The sequence below is a fragment of the Aspergillus eucalypticola genome (assembly GCF_003184535.1).
Source record: "Aspergillus eucalypticola CBS 122712 chromosome Unknown BO83scaffold_9, whole genome shotgun sequence".
NCBI lineage: Eukaryota > Fungi > Ascomycota > Eurotiomycetes > Eurotiales > Aspergillaceae > Aspergillus > Aspergillus eucalypticola.
Genome location: NW_020290283.1, coordinates 351,672 through 371,929, shown reverse-complemented (window position 1 = coordinate 371,929; position 20,258 = coordinate 351,672). Strand labels below are relative to the sequence as shown.

The 20,258-nt window shown below is 49.0% G+C and overlaps 9 protein-coding genes across 9 annotated transcripts; 4 read left to right on the top strand and 5 right to left on the bottom strand.

Moving 5' to 3' along the window:
• Positions 1–52: 52 nt before the first annotated feature.
• On the bottom strand, positions 53–1,005 carry BO83DRAFT_245385 (uncharacterized protein). Its single transcript, XM_025526994.1, has 3 exons — positions 867–1,005; positions 397–796; positions 53–341 (listed from the first exon to the last, which is right to left on the bottom strand). The coding sequence occupies exons 1-3, from the start codon at positions 867–869 to the stop codon at positions 214–216; spliced, it is 531 nt and encodes a 176-aa protein (XP_025389216.1). The 5' UTR covers positions 870–1,005; the 3' UTR covers positions 53–213.
• Positions 1,006–1,771: 766 nt separating this feature from the next.
• BO83DRAFT_463332 (retropepsin-like aspartic protease) lies at positions 1,772–3,128 on the bottom strand. The gene is made up of 2 exons (XM_025537338.1): positions 2,890–3,128; positions 1,772–2,830 (listed from the first exon to the last, which is right to left on the bottom strand). The coding sequence occupies exons 1-2, from the start codon at positions 2,921–2,923 to the stop codon at positions 1,959–1,961; spliced, it is 906 nt and encodes a 301-aa protein (XP_025389215.1). The 5' UTR covers positions 2,924–3,128; the 3' UTR covers positions 1,772–1,958.
• A 2,012-nt stretch (positions 3,129–5,140) lies between these two features.
• On the bottom strand, positions 5,141–7,282 carry BO83DRAFT_397855 (FAD/NAD(P)-binding domain-containing protein; the record flags this gene model as incomplete). Its single annotated transcript, XM_025533208.1, has 12 exons — positions 5,141–5,392; positions 5,527–5,646; positions 5,699–5,816; positions 5,868–5,999; positions 6,022–6,112; positions 6,164–6,299; positions 6,332–6,356; positions 6,736–6,761; positions 6,819–6,869; positions 6,952–7,056; positions 7,103–7,133; positions 7,194–7,282. 12 exons carry the CDS (start codon positions 7,280–7,282, stop codon positions 5,141–5,143), a joined length of 1,176 nt encoding a protein of 391 aa, XP_025389214.1.
• Positions 7,283–8,008: 726 nt separating this feature from the next.
• Positions 8,009–8,803, top strand: BO83DRAFT_377481 (uncharacterized protein). Its single transcript, XM_025531002.1, has 4 exons — positions 8,009–8,197; positions 8,360–8,449; positions 8,515–8,539; positions 8,594–8,803. The coding sequence occupies exons 1-4, from the start codon at positions 8,129–8,131 to the stop codon at positions 8,794–8,796; spliced, it is 387 nt and encodes a 128-aa protein (XP_025389213.1). The 5' UTR covers positions 8,009–8,128; the 3' UTR covers positions 8,797–8,803.
• A 118-nt stretch (positions 8,804–8,921) lies between these two features.
• On the bottom strand, positions 8,922–10,447 carry BO83DRAFT_407400 (CFEM domain-containing protein; the record flags this gene model as incomplete). The annotated part of the gene is made up of 3 exons (XM_025533958.1): positions 10,269–10,447; positions 10,075–10,216; positions 8,922–10,018 (listed from the first exon to the last, which is right to left on the bottom strand). Exons 1-3 carry the CDS (start codon positions 10,389–10,391, stop codon positions 8,922–8,924), a joined length of 1,362 nt encoding a protein of 453 aa, XP_025389212.1. The 5' UTR covers positions 10,392–10,447.
• Positions 10,448–11,298: 851 nt separating this feature from the next.
• BO83DRAFT_436488 (FAD-dependent oxidoreductase) lies at positions 11,299–12,718 on the top strand. The gene is made up of 3 exons (XM_025535960.1): positions 11,299–11,475; positions 11,545–12,354; positions 12,418–12,718. The coding sequence occupies exons 1-3, from the start codon at positions 11,324–11,326 to the stop codon at positions 12,701–12,703; spliced, it is 1,248 nt and encodes a 415-aa protein (XP_025389211.1). The 5' UTR covers positions 11,299–11,323; the 3' UTR covers positions 12,704–12,718.
• A 69-nt stretch (positions 12,719–12,787) lies between these two features.
• On the bottom strand, positions 12,788–14,569 carry BO83DRAFT_377479 (putative extracelular serine carboxypeptidase). The gene has a single exon (XM_025531001.1). The coding sequence runs from the start codon at positions 14,542–14,544 to the stop codon at positions 12,835–12,837; it is 1,710 nt and encodes a 569-aa protein (XP_025389210.1). The 5' UTR covers positions 14,545–14,569; the 3' UTR covers positions 12,788–12,834.
• A 659-nt stretch (positions 14,570–15,228) lies between these two features.
• Positions 15,229–17,137, top strand: BO83DRAFT_407397 (uncharacterized protein; the record flags this gene model as incomplete). The annotated part of the gene is made up of 3 exons (XM_025533957.1): positions 15,229–15,447; positions 15,505–15,782; positions 15,866–17,137. Exons 1-3 carry the CDS (start codon positions 15,426–15,428, stop codon positions 17,135–17,137), a joined length of 1,572 nt encoding a protein of 523 aa, XP_025389209.1. The 5' UTR covers positions 15,229–15,425.
• Positions 17,138–18,135: 998 nt separating this feature from the next.
• BO83DRAFT_463319 (glycoside hydrolase family 76 protein) lies at positions 18,136–19,835 on the top strand (the record flags this gene model as incomplete). The annotated part of the gene is made up of 3 exons (XM_025537337.1): positions 18,136–18,226; positions 18,284–18,984; positions 19,056–19,835. 3 exons carry the CDS (start codon positions 18,136–18,138, stop codon positions 19,833–19,835), a joined length of 1,572 nt encoding a protein of 523 aa, XP_025389208.1.
• Between the last annotated feature and the right edge of the window lie 423 nt (positions 19,836–20,258).

Sequence of the window (20,258 nt, the reverse complement as noted above, 5' to 3'; positions counted from 1 at the left end):
CAGAGAAATGAATCTATTATGCAGTATACTACATTAAAATATCGGTAGCGGTGTGCTAGTTTACTTACCGTCGCATAGGATGGGTGAGCATAATACCTTGATAAAGCTATCGAACACATTCTAGAAGAGAAAGCGATTATCCATTCAAGAACAAGTAACACAAAGCCGAATAACAATATTTAAAATAAAGATCAATCTAGCTTCATGAGCTGGCTAAGTCCGACCGGTTGCGCCTGCACGCTGCTGACGGCGCTGCTTTTGTAGCTCGTATCTCTTATTCGCATTTTCCTGAGCCTGCTCCCTCTTGAGTTTGAGGGCCCTTTGCTGTTTTTCCTTTTGCTCTAGAGAATGGGTTAGCGTTGATCACGTTAGCCACTACAGCCCTGGTACACGTACCCTTAGTTTGCCGGTCTAGCTGTATAGGGGCTAGAGACGAGTGACTGTCGGTGAAATCCTCGAGCTTAAGAAAGCAATCCAGACCCAAGATCACATGCATGTCTGGGATGTCTTGAATATTGGGGTTTTCGTCCAGTGGGATGTAAAACTCTTCCTCCTCGCTGCGGCTGGCACCATCACGCCAGAAGTGCAGACGAACGTAATCACGAACTTTCAACACTCCACCATTTGTAAGTCGAAAAGCCCTCTGCGATCCTCGAAATATGGGGTACCAATCCAGACTGTGCTGACCTTGAAGGGTGAGGATATTGATACCAAGGTCATCCGTAAACCCAGCTCGAAGCGTCAGTTGAGTCTCTTCTGGCGCAGAGCAGGATATCTGCACAGTGCAAGGCTGTGCCTGAGATAAGAAGTATCCATCATTAGTTCCTTTGCTCAGTCGTGAGCGGACAACGCAATATCGTACATACCATATTCCTGAAACGGATTTCCTCGCAATGTCAATATTATCTCAGCGTTGTTCAAGTCGTTTTGTTTTGTGTGGTTGACCTCCGGAGTATTTTCTCGGCGGACATGGGTTTCATATCTTCGCGGCATCATCAAGTCACCGGTAAGAGCCGCAACATTGCCTTTCTGGCATTCCTAAAAGACCGTTACAGTGTTGTCAGAATGCATCACGAATGAAGAAAGTTAATCGGACTGGCTACGGCCTCTGACAGGAACGGCCCTATGGGGTAGGGACACATTCATGGCACGTAAAGCCTTGCCACCAAGTCAGGTACAAGTGATGACATTGGGTCTTGGTTTTCCAACGCCTGGTTGGGCACGATTACCATTCGAGGAGAATTGGTGTGGCTGGGTTCTAATGCAGGCTCCCAGCAGGAGCAACGAACATGAAGGGTACGGCGGGCAATAGCGGCCATCAGGCAATAATAATTTTTTTTAAAAACATTGCCGGTAGAATGGTCAAAGACTAAAATAAGTAAAATAAATAATAAATATAATAATCCAAGAACCTATTTAATTAGTAGCTGTTTGAGTCGCTATTTCAAAAGCTGTTCAAAGCTCCGTTTTGGAATAATTAGTAAATAAGTACTTTACTTCTAATTTAGTATAATTGTGTAGTATGCGGTAAAAGCAGTAAAAGCAGGAATGAGCATACTGCAACACCAATTTTTGTTATTGCCCGATAGCTGCAATTACACGTTGTAGTAGAGTCAGTGCGGGGGAAAAGTTAATATATACATACGGGAAACAAGGGAAAAACGAGATAAACAAGGTGAATATTCCACGGTTTACAACCCCTACAACAATTGAAAGATAGCCTAAATGTGCTTTTTCCCGAAAATAAACGCCTATCGCTAATATCAGATCACGCTAGAAAATCCATGCCTTGTTACTTCGTCCCGTCAAAACAAGCCAATAGTTAACTCTTAGAGCAAGCTTGTGTCGCACGTAGCCTCCCCATAAATATAGAAAACACGACATATCCAAACCATCTGAATGCAAACGAGTGTTGAAGGTTCCCAATAACGAGGTAAAGAAAACAGGATTTTAAGCCCTTAGCCATGCTTTGACAAATGTCGTACGACCACATTGGGGATATCCGCACCCAGATGTAGAAGATGGTACCTCTTGATTTCCCGTTCACCGATGAGGATATCATATTGGTCCGTGTCCACAACGAGGAAGTCTGTCGTGTATGTCTGAGGCGCACGAGCAAAGTGCCAGTCAACATGACGGACAAGGCCGAGTGGTCGGATTGTTGTCTGGGCAGATCTCGTCTGCAACGGAACTATGGTCATCGAGAAACGGTGCAGTGGCAGGCCTAACTTGTCGAAGATGCCCTTGCGCATGATACTGACTTCAGCCATTGTGTCCATTGCGATTAAAATGGGCTTTTTCTGAAGGTCTTCGGTCATTAGGAAGCCAAGGCGTATGAATCTGTCACTTTCTTCGGCATCCTTATGGACTATTTCTGTAGGCTGACCAGTCTGCAAGGACAACTTCATGGTCGAGGAGGGGCTCGCGCTGCAACCACCACCAAAGCCTTCAGCGAACGCATCTGACAGATCTCCTATGGGCTGTGGGTTTGTGCAATGTGTGCTGTCGCCTGTTGATGTAGTGGGGCTAGTTCCCTGGGAAAACCCATGACGATAAACAACTAGCCAGTCTATACTTCTAGCATTTCTCAAACGCGCCCATGATGACAGTGAAAAAGAAGAAAAAGGTTGTTTATTTGACCGCTCTGAAGAAGGGCGTTGATGGGAACTATGAGGTGATCTGACCTTGGGCTGAGTTGTATAGGGAGGGGAGGTGTGCTGGTAGCGCCACAACCTGAGCGGCTCTGGGACTCTGTAGACAAAGCGAAAGGCGGTTGGTAAGCAGGGTGAACGGTCCATAACGGTCATGTGGCTCGGGTTATCTGCACAGTCTGCAGCGATCAGTAACAATGCATATGCTTGAAGTGGTAGGCAAGATAGACTGTCCTACCATTGTTTGAGTGAAGAGACAATCCGTTCAACATTTATGCTCAAACTTGTCCCAGTTGGGGAATAGAATGATAGTATCGCAAGAATATGAACCACAATAGTAAAGCAAAGGAGGGGAATGTATACGAGAAGGAGGTAGCGTCTAGTTAGGGAGACTAGTGGTACTTGGCGTCAAAGTTTTATCTGTAGACAATGACTCTTCTGTGACTGGAGTGCCGTGATCCTTGAGCCTTGAAGTCGGTAAGTAAGCCAAGTCTGATCAGAAGTAAGTTGCATAGATGCCTAAGCAACTGGTGCGACCGCGAATTTTAAAGGCAAATTTGGCCGAGCCAGCTCGTTATCGCTTGTCTCTGCCCTGTCCTCAGCCACCCTGCATTGCCCAAACACTGTTTCAGAAGTAGCCCGGAAATCAGAACCACCTCACTCTCAATCAACTAGGTACTAGTGACATCGATAAGCCACCCAGTACAAAGGCATGAGGCATACACGAATACGTGGTAGTAGGGTTAGTTGCCTAGCTACACCATGAATGGAACAGCGACCTCTGTCTGCATGGTTAAATTCAGAATAGACCCTTGGATTTAGTAATTAATATGTCTGTTTTCAGTGATTCTTTCTGGTTTAATCGAGCAGGAAGCTAGGCTAGCTGCATCCCATATTACTGAAGCACCATCGAATAGAAGTGACTAGGAAGTTTGACTTATCAGTTACAGGTTGGAAACGAAAGATTGTTCGGGGTGATTCATCGTACTTTCCTTTCTTGCCTTCAGGCCGGGGCGTGGCACACTATCATGTTGCCTGGGTAGAAACCCGACGGTGCAGCTGCTGGTAACTGGTAGCCAACCATATCCTAGCATCTGACCAGGATACATCTGATCACCGAATTCCTCTGCTTTGCAGTCACAGGTGAACTAGTCAAAGCCCACGGCGAGGGGTAAGGTCTGTGAGGTTTGGGGGGAGTTACCCCATACTCTCCTTCTCTAGAGGCATTCTTTAGGTGCGTTGTGACTGGGGAGGGCCAGAGAACAGGGCTTGACGGACAGTATGGCACACGTTGCTGCCTATAGGATCTGTCAATTCTTTTTTTGCCACTCTTTGCTTTTTCCAACCCCTCTCTTCAACCGTTATCCCGCCTTCACCATCTTCAAGCGCCTAGCATTTCTTGCGCCTTGACGAAGCGACCAGCCACGTTGAGTTAGGAATAAGCCAGGCAATCCAATTATCAGTATTCCTCATGACAGCAAACGCATACCCCCGCACAGACTACTCTGCTTCACAGCGGGTTTCTACCCAAGACGCGGCAATCCAGCCAACAGTAGTATATCCCGAGCGCACCAATAATCTCCAAGTTGACTGGATTACCAAGATATACTCACGGCATAGTAATTCATGAAGACAAATCCATAATGGATAGTGATCGGTATTGTGTAGGAAAGACCCAATAGTGAGCAGACCATCGAGCACACTGCCTCCCCTTCCCCACCCCACCTTTCTCGATTTGGGCCAAAGGCTTCACTGTGCTGGTGGCAACCACGTCGATTACATGCCCAATGTGCTCACTGCTTCTTTGGATTTTAAGATGAACTTTCTTGAGGCTTCCTTTTGCCAACTCAACTTGGTGGTTAGCAATGGGCGTCCCTGAAACCCCACTTTGCGCAGCTCCGCAAGGCTGAGATGGATGGAATGTTACCCCTCGGAAATGGGGGGATCTCTTGCATTGCGCAAACAAGCGGTGAGAGTGGCATGCAGTTGCCCCCACACTGCAGTTCTCTTGGGCTTGACAATGCCAGAAAAAATTTCGATACTAGATAACACTATATCGGCAACGATTCACGCATAAAGGGTTTTTGACTGTCGATTCAAATTTCTCTATTCGCACAATACCGTTGTCGGTAGTCAACAGCCATTTCTTCTAAGATAATAGATTATTAAATATACTTGAGCGTGGTATTGCCTCTGCAGACACAGTTTTAGCCACCGGAACTCGTACAAAATATGGATATACGATTGAATATGATCATTTACATAGATATAAATATCATACTATATAAAAACAGCATCCTTACTATACTACCAAATTGCAGATAATGTAGAGAAACACAATGTTAAGAATGATAATATAAGTGGGATTAAATCCATGTAACGACCATATACCAAGCTAAGCTTCTAATCATCCATCAGCCACTTCCATAAAAGTGTCCTCCCCCATCGTCCATTCCCTGTGCGATAGAAACCTTACGGGATAACAATAGTTACAATAACTTTAAAGGCAGGGAAGAACCAAGTGGTTCTTTACTAGGGTTATAGTCGCCCCACTCTGCTTCCTCACGCGAAGTAAAGGACTCCGCCGCACGCTTTCCTTCATAGTACGCGCCATGCAGAAATCCCGAGAATTTTGGGCTTGTAGCCTCTCCAGCAAACAAAACCCGCCCAACATTTGCTCGGAGATTCCGATGCGTGTTGGCAGATACTGCGGGCGGCCAGTTCGAGTACGAGCCGTTCGACTTGGACAGTCAGTTAGCTTCACAAATTCCAACCAAGTACACTAGGGGATAATTCTACCAAGGTTCTTGCGTCCACCTCTCATAATAAATGTCTATCGGTTCCGGGATGGTCTCCAAAAGATCTTGCGCAGCACTTCCATAATCTCAGATTGTGTCTTGGCCTCGCTTTGCCGCTCAACCCGATGCGCCTGATCGTTGACAACAGTAACAACAAGGATATTCGATCCCTCCAGCACACCGGGAACATCCAATGGCTGAAACAGCGGATAATAGCCTCTAGTATTCGGGTCGGCGTAGTACAGATACTGGTTCTTGGGCCAGAAGGAACGCGGAAATTGCATGAATATCTTGGTATACGTGATCATTTCGAAGCTCGCAATGGCATCTTTGTTCCACCTTGGCAGTTCGGGTGTAAACTTCACAGCTTCAGATCGCTGCAGCACACCCAGATTCTAGAAATGTTACAATAGCGTACTTGGCTCGCACACAATTCCCATCCGTGCTATATGCTGTCACGGAGTCATCGTCGTGCTCAATTTCTTTGACGATGGTGTTTTTCCGAAGGCGCCAAGCATTCTGTCCTTCGAGGAGTGGACCTACTACGTTCCTGAGGATGATGGAGAACCCACGCTGATCGAAGCTGAACTCCTCTCGGTGAGAGAAGAACTTGGCCGTCGCATTGGTCGTTGCTGCGGTATAGAACTCGGAAGTTTCTTCCGCCTGGCTGCTGTGACCGAGTCAAATGCCAGATAGTCGGCCAGTTGCTCGTACTGATTCGTCTGTTTCGGGTTCGGCGAAGGGCCGCGCGGTATGTACGGTCTTCGAGGTGGTGGTGAAGTCGGATGCCAGCGTCGGCGAGGACCTTGGAGTCGGCGTCGCTGACAGCTTCCAGTGCGTTGAACAGGAACTCGGGTGGTATTTCTCCCGTCTGTCGTATACCGTAGCATTCTCAACCTCACTGGTCCTGACGTTCGTTAGTCGGCTGTGTAGTAAGTGGTGGTGTATTCACTTACTAACCTTACAACACTTTGTTTTTGTTTTCTTATCGCGGGGTCTATGACTGCGCTAGAGTGTAGTTGGTACTCACTCAGCTATCACTCTATCTGGATCATACTATCTACCTACGGGGATAGATAGATAGGTAGTTTGTAGTGTGAGTATACCCCTACCTACCTTACTTATCCATTCATAAGATAGTAATAACCAAGCGCTGCCTCCGAACAGCACTACATCATGGTCCAAGTATCCTCACTAGCATTAGTAGGCTATCTAGCTCCAGTGCTCGTCACGTTTCTGCTCTTTATAACATGGTATGTCTTCAGTAGTGGTGAGGGAGTACTTACAGTGTGCGGAGGTTGGCTTTAATAGCCTGTCTTCGCTGTCAGTCATCCTCTTTGCTAGAATAACGCGTACCCGTGGATCCTACTAGGTCCCAGATGGGATTCACATGTGTTTCAGGTCCTCCATTTCCGTGTACCTGGCACCCATGTTAGTGTTATCCCTTTTAACATGGAGTCGGGGAATAGCAGCACACCCAGTTAGCCCCAGCCTCCAACTACATATTGTTGCCCTTTGCCAAAGGTAACCTCGTGCATCCGCCCACCAATACGGTCCTGATACTCTAGTACGATAAAATTTTCGACAGCGTTGTTGTGCAGTGTTTCCTGCGATCATCAGCATGGCCCCACAAAGGTCGCAACTCGAGCATACTGCAGCAGTCACGCCCGCCACACCGGCACCTCTTCAGAACGTCAGCTCGAATGATAGAAACATTCAGTTCTCGATCGATAGAGAGCCTTACAATATGACCACCTCAGTTTCCATACACGTTCTAGCATTTCCCACTACCGCAAAGGCAGTGAGGGTTGCTGCTATTCTGGCGAATGTCATGGCTCACTACTGCTTTGGTTGGGCCGCCATCACCTGAGGGGGTATACCACATTTTATACACTAATCGGATTTTGACTTTCATTCTTTAATTTCAATAGAACCCTTCTGTGTAACACTCATGAAAATTAATGTTATGTGATTAGCTAAGGCTCTGCAGAACCTTGCATATTCTGGGGTTGTGTTCAGAATCTGGCATTTATGCGAGAGGGATGCAGGGCCAGGAACCACAAACGCGTCGCGTATGCATGTTGCCGTTTCTATATTTAGATGACAATCAAATAGAGCCATGAGCTTTCACAAATATTTACTAAACGATGATGTGGTTTGTATTTGCATCCTCAGTGGTGAAAACTTGGAATAGCCTACAGGTCTCTTACGGAGGACGATTGCGTACAAAGTCCACATGAAAACTCTATTTGTAGGGTCTTTATCGCCTCGGTACATTTACTTCCTGATACAGAAGGCGGTATGGATTTTGTTTTCGAAAAGAATTTGCTCATCAAACCAGGCCAAAGCTGGTAAAGAAAGCGAAGAGATAGAGTCGACATTCGAGAAAGAAAAGAGCACTTTATATTTTAAAGTATGAACTCAATTGCCCTCCAGTTCCTTGTTGTACTACCAATCCTTTAAATCCTTCCAATCCTCCGGGCCTCGGGTTCGGCGACTTTTGAGTCTCGTCATCGGGGGAAATTCTGCTCGTAGTATTTGTAATCATGCCATCACCTCCGCACCAGGTTTCGAACTTTCGAATCTTCTTTTCCTTCTTCTTTCATTGCACTTATATGCTTAGATTAATTTAGATCCTGGAACTAGATCCCGATCAGTCATCATCTTATCAGAAACCACATGGCGTCGTCATCTGTCTCCCTTAAGGCCTCGGCCTTTTCATTCGTTGTTTTGGCGGTCGGACACACGGTATGTCAGCTCTAGCTCCTAGGAAGCTACCCTTGGCGTCATCGACCCCTACATCTGCATGAGCTCCAATAACGAGTCTACAAAGCTCCCACTTCAATTGACAGACACTTCTCTACCCACATAATACTTCAATCTAGTAATATACTAATAACCAATGACCAGCTCGGAGGCACACAATGGACCGCCGAACCAGCCTATCGCACCATCGCTGGCACCAAGCCCTGGGCTCTCGGCATTGTCGGCTGGTTCCAGGTACTTCATCCACCATCCTTCATAGCAAATCGCAAGACAACCATGGATGTTAACAACATATCTAGGGAAGCGCCTTTCTGTTCACTACCGGTAAGTGTTCTCTAATTAACTCTAAAGCAAGAACTCGACTGATAATCCTTATAGGCATCCTCCATTACCAATGGGCCCGCAACCCCCGAGCCCTCCAGGAACCCACTAACAAGGCCATCGCTATCATTCTCAATGCGGCGCTGTGGGCTAGCTCGGCCTGGTATTTCAAGCATGGTATCAAGGAGAATGGATGGGTTGTCGGGGCTGCGGCTGCGTGGCAGGCTTGGTCGGTTGTGAGGGCTTGGTTGAAGTATTAGATTTTGGGGTAGATGATATATAATATATTGGGGGGGGGGGGGGGGGTAGGGTAATATATTTAAAAGAAGAACATTACTCGCATTCAGTATCGGTAGAAATTCAAAGCTCATTATTACATCATTAATCACCCACTACCACCCTCTCCCCGACTCTCGACCCTCGACACATTATCCTCTCCATGCCCTGCAAGCACCCTCCGGATCATATCCTCTCTCTCCTCTAGAGTTTGTAAGTATTGTAGTCGCTCTCTACTTCTCGCCACTCTAGCCAATTCCTCTTGTAACTCTGACAAACTCATCCTTTCGTACGCTACTACTGATGCTGTCGACTCCCCATCTCGAGCGCCATCAGAAGATAGCTCAGCCGGCGCTTCACCTAACGTAGCCGAGGCTGACGATGTGACCTCACCACCCACAGCACCCTGCTTAGCGTCCGTTCCCTTTACACCAACAGCTTCAGATTCAACCTGTGGATCATCCCGCCTCGGCCTTCGAACAGAACCAGTACTTAGTTCAAATACGGGCCGATCAGCCGAGTCATATACGGGCCGACTGTCGGATTCGTTAAGCGGTGCGCCGTCGATCTCGGGGAGTATAGTCGTAATGTTCTGAGTCATACTTTGATCCTTCCCTTCCGCATGCTGTACCGTTGTGGCCTGTCCGCTTTCCTCACTGTTACTGGCATCACCAGCCTGTTGCTTCCTCTTCCTGCGCCTTTGAAACCAAGCAAATATTAGAAGCGCAATGATAACAACGCCGATGGGCACCGCAACCCCAATCCCGGCCTTAGCGCCTGTAGACAGACCTCCCGCATTATTGTTATTTGAGGAAGATGTTTGCGTCGCTACTGATGTCATACGCATTGTCGAGACGAGGCGAGTTTCTGTAACTGTGACGACGTTGGGTTGTTCGGAAGTAGTTGTAGCGGTGTCGTCATCTGATGTCTTAGAGTCGGTTACGGTACTGAAAATTGTTTGTGTTGTTATTCCGACCCCGGACTCATCGGTCGCGGTAATAACCTCGGTGGTTATTGGTAATGAAGCCTCGGTTGACGATGTTGATTGTGTGGAAGCGTAGATTGTTGTCACGATGGAGTAGATGGTCTGCGCATCGTTGATAAACTCGGCTCGGCGGTCGAGGTTAACGTTTGCGGTCATGTATTCTGGGAGGTTTGGTTGGATGAACAAGATGTCGCAGAGAGAGAGGAAGAAGTTTGGTGTTACTGTTTACTGTGGGTTAGGGTGCTGGTTGGTTGGGAGGCAGGGAGGATGTACTGACGTCGCTGGTCGGGATTGATGGGACATCGGTGGAAACATGAGTGAAATTCTGTAGTTGCTGCTATACTAGATAGGTTGGTGCACAAGCATGTGTAGTCGGTATGTGAGCAGGTGGATAAAATCTGGGGATATAGGCAGTTTAACTAGGATGATGAGAATTAGTGAGAGGTAGGGATTGCGGATCGGGATCAGTACTGAGCAGCGGGGGATCTCGCGGAGCTTGTGAGCGACGAGGTGGCTTCTGGAGGTAGCATCTTCAGACAGTGAATATTGACTTTTGACCGAGAAGAGTTGTCGTATAGCTTGCTGGAGGTTCATGGTGGCTTGCTAAGGATGTGCCCTGCATGCTGTAACCGGTGGGTAAACGAAGCCTGTGGCGTCGGGGTTCGGAAAGAAGTTGGGGAAATACGGGGGACCACCCACATTATCTATGGAGACTGGTTTGGGGAAATGTTTTGAATTGTCCTGGCACCGTGCAGGGGACTAGCGGCCAGTGCCCAGATAGATCATCGTGTTTGGTGAATGGGTATCTTGAGATAGGTCCTTACTTCCCCACCCACTGTCATTCCCCCATAATATAGTATCGCTTGCTGTATTACGACTCACACTACTCGAGGTATAACCGTCATTATAAGCGGATACAACACCGAGTTGACAAAATTCAATGTTCAAACCGCTCGCACAGAACCGTGGGATTCCCGGGTGCGGGATGTTTTGGTCTATGTTTTGGTCTCAGAATCGCCAACATGGAGTAGCCACGAGCACGCCAGCTGCACGCCGCCGGGAAAATTCAAAATAGTCTAATATACAATAGGCAGACGGCAGCAGCTAAATGCAGCTGGTGACCAGGGTTATAGAACTTTGATTAAGCTCATTGGTGAGCCGGGAATCAATGCTCGGCGCTAGCCGAAGCCAGCGCATGGCGGTTCCTTATCTATCCGTGGATCTCTCGGTTGGGAGCCGATCTGCGTTGTTCAATAAGAAGTAGACTGAATTACTCTAATCGTATATCTATAATTACATGAGGCTTTGGATAGTTGCAGTGTATACAATATCTTGAGGGTCATATAAGCCATATTCGGCAAAATCTTGATGCTGTTCCTCCCGTCCGGACCCTTCCGCGGACTCTCCGAACAACAAATCTCCGTCTCGCCCTAATAGCTATAAAACCCCCACAATCCCATCATTCTGACTACAGAAACGAGAAAAACTTTTTATCAACAAGTTTTTATCGCTCGACTACATTAACAATGTCCTCCCCAACCGTCTTGATAATCGGCTGCGGCATCGCCGGCCCCGTCCTCGCCATCCTCCTAAAGCGCGAAGGCTACAACCCTATCGTCTTCGAAAAGGTTCAGGCTCTCGGCGATGCCGGTGCATCATTGATGATACAGCCAAACGGGTAAATATTCTTTAATTCTTACCACCCCAACCTATACAACATCCCATCCACTAACAATGACATCCACAGGATGAAAATTCTCAATCTGATCAACCCCAATAGACCCCTCCCAATCATAACACCCCTCCAATCCCTCTGGCACGGGACAGCGTCCGGCAAAACACTCGGCCATTCTACTCTCCCCTCGTCCTATGTGGACCGCTACACCCAGCCCGCAAGTGGAATAAAACGCAGCGTACTCAATCTTCACCTGAAGACCACTCTCCAGGAACATGGTATCCCACTGTACGAAGGATACCAGCTCGAGAACATCCATGAACACGCGCACCAAGTGACCGCAATTTTCACCAACGGAGAATCAATAACAGGCTCATTCCTCATCGGCTGCGACGGAATCAAATCGTCCACGAGAAAACTCCTCCTCTCCCAGAAGGTAGGAATAGCCGAAGGCCCACCTACATTCACTGGCTTGATCCAGGTAGCGGGGATATCCAAAAACCCCCGGTCCATGGCCCAGAGAGATATTTCCCTGAGTAATTGGTATGGCGAGGGCGTGCACGTTGTCGCATATCCTATCTCTGCTGAGGACATTTCCTGGGCGGTTACCATCCCAGATACAGAGGGTGAAGATAGTACGTGGCGGGCTGCTACTGCTGGAACCGAGCTGGAGATCTTACGAGGGAAGTTGAGAGAGAGCTTATCTGGCTTTGAAGACTGCGTTTTGGAAATGGTAAACACCGCGGATCGGATCATCTCCTATGGTCTGTTTGACCGCCGGGAGGTTCCTGCCGAACAGTGGTTTTCTGATCGTGTAGTATTGGTCGGTGATGCGGCGCATCCGACGAGTCCGCATTTGGGGCAGGGGGCAAATCAGGCTTTGTAAGTTATACTGTCTCTATCTAAGAGGGTGATTCGTGTGGGTGCTAATGTTAGTTTGGGTAGGGAGGATTGCTATCATCTCTGTCGCATGCTTCCGGATCTGAGTTTGGATGAGGCGAACCGGGGTGTGGTCGAACAGGGGCTATCGGGTATATTCGAGGAGTTTGCGCGGTTGAGGCAGCCACGGACTTCGATGTTGGTAAGGGAGGCTCGTCAGCTTGGGAAGCAGCGTGTTGTCGTGGGAGGGCCGGAGCGGTGTCGCGAGCGAGATGCAGGTATTGCGGATGCTTGGAAGGATGAGAAGGCTGTCGCAAGGGGCTTGTATGGGTTATTTAGAGAGCCATTCTGAGGATGGGTGACTACTAACACTGGGAGATATTTCTCGGGTATAGTATGGTTTCAAATGTGTACATAATCTTCAGCGAATGATTCTGTTCACTATGGATCGTCCATCACAGCGTAATCTGCTTCATCTCAAATCTATAAAACAGTCTGATGAATATTCTCATCCACATCAAATGATTTCCCCTTCCACTCATTCAACCACACCCCCACAAACCTCACCACTTCCTTGTGCACATTAAGAATCTCCTTAGGCGCCCTCTCGCCATTCTTCTCCTGCTCTGCTGACAACCCATTCTGATCCCAGTGATGGACTGCACCTCTCACACCATCCCACACATCCGCTGCTGGAATATCCAGCAGTATAATCGGCTCGCTATCAGTCGACTTCCGACTCTGCCAATCGACTCCGTCCGCTAGTGGTGTCGCGTCGCGCCACGGATCTGCCCACCCGCCAATGATCGCGACGCGCGGGTACGAAAAGTTGAACCCGCCGAATTGGTTGATGCGCTGAACATCTGGCGGTGTCTTAATCCCAAATGTGTTCGGGCAGAAAGATGAAAGATAGGGCAGATCGAGGAGACGAGAGATAAGGGGCTTGATATTCGAAGGCACCGAAGAGCCCGTGGTGAAATATCCCCATTCGACGCAGACTTGGTAATTCCAGCTGGTGCCAGAGTCTTTGCTGAGGGGTTGTGGAACAGTGAAATTCGTGACGTTGGATGATGAGGACTCCGAGGATGAGTCGGTGAAGACTTTCGAGGTACTCAAGAATCCGATCCAGTTGAGGAAGTTGTTGACCAGGGTTGTGTTGGAGGAATCGTAGCCTGCAATTTGGACCAATTGCTTGACTGATGCGGAGATGGGCTCGGCGGTTTCGGGGTACAGCAGATCCGAATTGGTGATGTTGTTACAGAAAGCACGGAAAAGAGGAGTTCCGATAGACTTGTCCCAGTTGCGGGACTGGAATGAGTCCAGACCGTAAGAGAGGGAGGAGACAAAGTCTTGGTTACTGAGGTTGGTCGCAGAGCCTCCAAAGGCGGATTTCAGTAGCTGGGCCAGAGTATTATTGTCGGCGTGATCGATGAGAATACGATCCACGATATCGATTGACGTCTGCAGGGTGGAGATACACTGCGATGGACCATACAGTCTGATCGGCTCGTAGTATTCCCAATAGTCGATGATGGCCTCCGTGACGCCGGACGATGACACAGCGCCCCAATAGAGATCCGGATAGAGCTTGCGGAGGAATGCGACAAAGGCACCAGCATAGGAGCCACCATAGGCGATCCATGGCGTGGTGGCTGCCGTAAGATCGAGATGCTCCAGACCGGGAAAGACAATATTCGAGGCAAAGTAAGCGTAGTCAGCGAGCGCCTGCTCGGTGGTCAAGAATCTAATGTTCTCGGTAGTGAGATTGGCGAATGGGTAACTCTCGCCGTAGTAGCGATGTTCGAGGATAAGGCCAATTCCATTGTAGGCTGCAGCTAACTGAGTAACCACCCCTTGTGAAAGGAAGGGAATACGGTCGCTTCCATCGGTTTCGCCTGCAGCAATCACGAAAACAGGGCCTCCCGGCTGGTAATGGCTGGTGTCAAGCCAATAGCGCAGGCCGAAGGTGGCATTGGTGTGCGGCTCATAGCGTGATTCATTGTGAAAGTGGTCTATGGGTACGGAGAGGTTGTACACCGGGAAACTCGCTGATTCTTGGTTGAAAGTGTCCTGGTGAGGCTTGCTGAGCTGGCTGAGTTGGTGCAGATGTGGCACCCGCAACTCTAGGGGGCTGGAGTCTAGGGCAACTGTCGAGGCGATCAGGGTCCCCAGAAGGGGAAGTGAAAGGAACATGATGGCCGTGCGATGGAAGAATTTGGGGTCCTCCAGAGTTTATTAACTCCCAGACCCTTATGCGGGGTTTATTCGCGAGAAGAGCTTTTATCTAATCGGTGGAACTGCCGATTGCCAATCAGTCCAGGCAGCCTGAAAGGCGTGATGAGGTTGGGACGGCGATCGGCGCGGTATCCGTCGGTCTCCCGGCGTGGCTGGTATCTGCACTCCCCAATAATTGACGATTATTCTCCGCTCTTCTGCATAGTGCTCACCTTCTCATTCTACTCGCCATTCGGAGGTCGCCATTCAACTGGTGTCGCTCAGAACGAATGACCGCCGAGCCATTGGCTCCGACAAACCCACGATGGCGTAACATATGCGGGTGTTCCCTGCACCGTTGCATTTGCTTAGTAGGATCACGTCTTGAACACCCAATTGATCGTGACATGACTGTCTAAGATGGCATCAGCACTGTGTGGTGATCTCTTGATCAATATTATTTCCTGAAATCAACCAAAGATGAATTCGCCAAAGGCAGGGATCGAACCTAGGATACTCTGCTTTTCATCACGTGACTCGGTGGGCAGAAGCGGAGTCAGTCAACTATTCTTAGTGTTGCTTCAACCCCTGTTTGTGTGGGGGCGCTTTCTGCAGCTTCACCACCCACCAATGCAGAAACCCGCTCCTATGCCGACCTAGGTCTTTGAACCTTTTTTGAATGAATCCAGCCTTTTATATTGCAGTAGAACGAAGTTTTCAAAATGCGGCGATCTCGGTCAATATGTACATAATGAGCAAGACAACAGTCTCTGGCATCACATCTCACCCAAGCAGCAGTTAGGGCTGACAGGAGTCATCGAAAAGCATCAAGTATCGCCCAATGACACCCGGCTCTACTGATGACATGTTGGCAACTCTACAGTATACGAATGATACGATCCCCTACACTACAAAACCTTCCAGCTAACTCCATGCTAGGAAACTTCGGTACAGCCAGGAATGCTAATTTGGGGCCGCCCCCAACTCTCACCGTCGCACGCGAGCTTCCATTTGCTCTACCACAACATGACTACGACCGTGTTTTCAACGCAGCCGCCCTCCTCTCACATCATATTGGAGGGGAGTGGACATATCCAATGCTACGCATCACTTCGCCTCCACTCATGGAGGCAGGCTGTGTACATCATGCCCCCTTTCGCCCCAACCATATGTTCTTATGCAGGAACCAAATTACCCCCCTATGTCAACCCTCCTTCGTCCTGCGTTTGAAGTTTCTCAAATCTTTCTGTTTCTATTGGGGTCAGTCTCTCGCTATTCTTCCACCTTTTAACCCGATCAGTGTCTCGCCGTGGGCAACAACATCATGGCATCACGCTCCTTTTCCTCCCAGTCCCTCCTCACCGGCTTCCTCTTGACGCTCATTTCCTCTCCCTTCGCGACCGCCGAGCTCACTCTTGCTTCCAATCCCCAAACTACATCCGCCCCCGTCGAAACCGTCTCCCTCATCGATGCCAGCGGCATTCCTATCACCACCGCCAACGACCCCGCCGACAATGCTTGGGTCATCCCCTTGACTGGACCAGCCAGCACTCCCACCGGCGCTGCATGGGGCGCGCAAATCCAATACAACAACGACCTGGCTGGAGTCCTCCCCGTCGCATTTGGAACACCCACCACCACCGCCAAGCCAACCGCAACAGCGACAGGAAAGGCGACATCAACAACAACAGCAACATTTGTGTCCGCCGGCTCACCCGGCCAAAAGACCGAGACTCTCGATCTCGAAATTGCGTTCAGCAACACACTCCTCCTATCTCAAGACACAAGTCTAAACATAACCTCCACCACAAACAAAACCAACTCAACAACCATCCCCTCCCTCCCCGTCGGCCTGAACCTCGGCCTCCAAAACAAATGGAACGGCTCCATCGTACTTGGAGGCAACTACGACTCTAACCGCATCTACGACGAACCACACTGGCAAACCACCCCGGAAACCAGCGCCGGCAACACCAGCTTCATCGACACAGGCATGCTAGATATCAGTGCCGTCATACTTCAACTTTACACTACCCCCAACGCTACAACCAGCAGCGAAGACGCAGAATACCCATTCGGTGGTACCAGCGTGCAGGAAACGAGTAAAACGCTCCCCGCCATGCTGGACTTTAATTCTGAGGTCTTGTCCGTGCCGGATGAATCCTGGTGCGCACGGAACATCTCGATCGTGTTCAATCCGGATAGCGAGTCGTATCCGATATTTGATATCCCAGTTTGGGACGAGCTGGTTCCCAAAGAGAGGTGTCAGGTGAGCAGTGGGAAGGTCGTGCTCGGAAGGCCGTTCTTCCAGGCGGCGTATGTTTATGTGAATTCGGCAGGCGATATGTATTTCAGTTCGATTACTACGGATGATGCGGATGTTGCGACTAAGCCGTTTGATTTGCATGTACAGCTTTCAGAAGCGGTTAATGGCACTGAGAGTTATGGGGGAGAGAATGGAACGGCGACGGGGTCGGGAAGTGATGCGACGGGGACGTCGGGAGCGGGAAGGTTGGGTGTTGAGGGTCTTTGGGGGGTGGTCGTGGGGCTGGGGTTGTTATTTTTGATGTGAGGCGGGATGGTATTTTGATGTCTTTGTACGATTTGCTCAGTTGTGTGTTATGAGCTGTAATATAGGTTCACTTCTTTGGTTTGTTGTGTGACAGGCCGGTTTTTCTCGATTGGGTGGGTTGGAGATCTATACCCGTTGATGGCAGCTTGGAGCTATGCTTTTCAGTACATGAATTGGATTTATGTCATTATCATCCTTTTGGCTGCAGGACAAGTAGACAGAAAGAGCTGGAATAAGTTGTCCAGGTCAAAACTGGGTAATACAAGAGCTGTGTCGGCAAGCCAGAAACAGATAACTCACAATCTACTTTTAGTGCTGATTATACTTCCATGAGCTTTTCAAAAGCGATTATATACGCCTAAATACAGGATAACACGTGAAAAACCCTACCTTGATAAGCTAAATTTCGAGTACAATTCGTATACAAACACTAGAGACAAACAGATAACTCCACAACGCCCGACCACATCGCACCACATCACATCCTCACCTAAATCTCCGACTACCCATCACCTACCTGAAAGTGGCTGAGCCGCACAGCCATGGCCATTAATACCTTGGCCATCTGGCTAGCTGAACAGCCTAAACCTGCCAATCTTCGCTTCTTCCACAATGATTCTTCTCCGCCGACCCACCACGCTAAATCCATCTCACGCACGAAGGATCGTCGCCGATTCCCACGCGTCCAGTCCGTAGACGACCCGACCAATCAGCACCTCCATTTCGATTGCCCTAAATGCCACCCATGTGGATCGAAATAGAAGTGACAATGAACAGCCATCGTTGTACGGAGCAGTCGGATGGTTTCCGCCAGGTGCGAAGAGCCTTACCTGCTACATAGTCTAGTCCAGCTGGGACGCATGAGGCTGTGAAGACCCTGTCAGCATGGGTTATTAATAAGGTATAGGGTGCTCACGCGATGGGCAAATCTTTCATTCTGACCGTTTCGCGAAGTGTAAAGCTGGTTGAGCGCCATTACTTTCTTCAGACTATTGGTCATGGGTTTCATGCGATTAAGCGAATATGCCGCTCTCTTTGCGGGCTTAATGATTGGTGTTTCTGCTATTGATTTTAATGTCAGTAGCACCGGTATGCGATATCATCTGCTTCTGCGATCACAAGAAGGGTCATTAATACAATCAACAGACACCATCAAATCCGCCTCCACCATTGAATTCACCAATCTCCTCGGTACCGCCAACTTCAATGGCACCGTCAACCCCATCTACAACACGTCCTACCCAGAAGGCATGCTCTACATGTCCCTAATTCCCTACTGGAACGCGACCGGCAACACAACCTACAACGAGTTCATCACCTCGCGCATGCACAACCACTCCGAGAGCATCTTCAGCGGCGAATGGGAGGAAATCAACGTTCTGACCAGCGACTTCGTCACTTGGGGTCTTGCTGCAATGGCTGCGTCAGAGGCGGACTTCCCAGATAGTCCAACCAACTCTTCATGGCTGACCTGGGCGAAGAAAGTCGCGTATACAATGGAATTGGTCGTTAGTCAGGGCTCGATATGCAATGGTGGATTGTATGATGATGAGAGCCAGACGCATGGGACAGAGTTCGATTGGTTCAGCAACGGGGGATATTTCCAGCTTATATCGAGGGTGGCATATGCGAGTGAGGGCGATGATCAGGGAACGTATGCGCAGTATGGAGCGAGTGCGTGGTCATGGAGTGAGAATAATGGCATGGTGAATTCCACGGATTGGTCGGTGTATGATCTGGTCTCAAATACGTCGGCGAATGCGTCGACTTGTCAGGCTGTGGATACCGCGAGGTGGAGCTTGGCGTATGGATTCTATTTGAGTGGTGCGGCCTATATGTATGAAGCGGTAAGCAACATTATTCCCATTTCCTTTGGGTTAGAAATAGGTCATTGTGGGACCATAGCTGACAGCGGCAGACCAAATCTAACATTTGGATGACACGGACCGAAGGACTCCTCAACAGCACGCTAGACACATTCTTCGTCAACGACATCATGGTAGAAGTGGGCTACAGCAGTTCCAGTCTAGGCACTGCCGAGCAGACCAAACTATCAGCTTACCCCTTCAAGGGATTCCTGGCGCTGTGCCTTGCATCCGTGGCAAACCTTATCCCGGATTTCGCCGGTCGGATTGTGCCGCTCCTAGCAGACACAGCTGTGGCGGTAGCCGAGCAATGCGATGGAACGAGTAATCAGACTGTCTGTGGTTCCAACTGGGGGTCGACTTCGTATAATGAAGATCCTTCGTTCGAGAATACCTGGAATGCTGCCAATATATTCGCCTCGAAGTTGCTTGCGCCAGACATCTCCAAATCGGGAAATACCCCGAGTAGCGGCAATTCCACGACGAGTGATGCAGCCAGCAAAGATGGAAGTGGCATTTCGAATGGCGCGATTGCTGGTGCCGTGGTTGGTGCGGTGGCAGGCGCGGCTTTGATTATTGCTGCGGTCTTGTTCGGTCTCCGGAAGATGAAACAGAAGAGGATCCCCGTCCCTACAAAGGAGCCGGATGACATTGAGTATGTCAAGAAGGACCCCGCGGAACTGGCGCAGGAGTCTTATGTCCCTGAGATGGATAATGGAGTCGTGACGGAACTACCGGGGAAGGCTGATGCGAGTATTCCTCATGAGGTGGATTCAGCGCCGGCGTCTGAGCTTCCAGTCAGAGCTAATACGATGCGTTATGAATTAGCATGATAGCACTGTTTCGGGCGCGTATGGCTCTATAGCCCATAGTATTAATATAATTCTCTTACTCACGTCTGCCAAAGTCAGGCGTGCTTTGTCTTATGCTATAATTAGTGCCCAGACGCCTAGGAATGCCCCGATAATATCTCACATATGTCCAAGATGCAGCATTCCTCCTTCTTTGTGTCCGATGGGATTGAAGGTAAAGTATAGAACTCAAAGGAAACAGGATAAAGATGAGGGAAAGGACAATGTGCAAAACTTCGCTAATTTCAGTCCCACTGGCAAACAAGTAGCAATTATATAACAGGCAAGACTTATATGCATAAGGATCCCTCTTCTCTGATATACCCCAGCCACTGTACCATCTAATTATCATCCCCTTTTCTCTACTCTACCCACAATGCTTTTTGATAATAATACTCACATCAC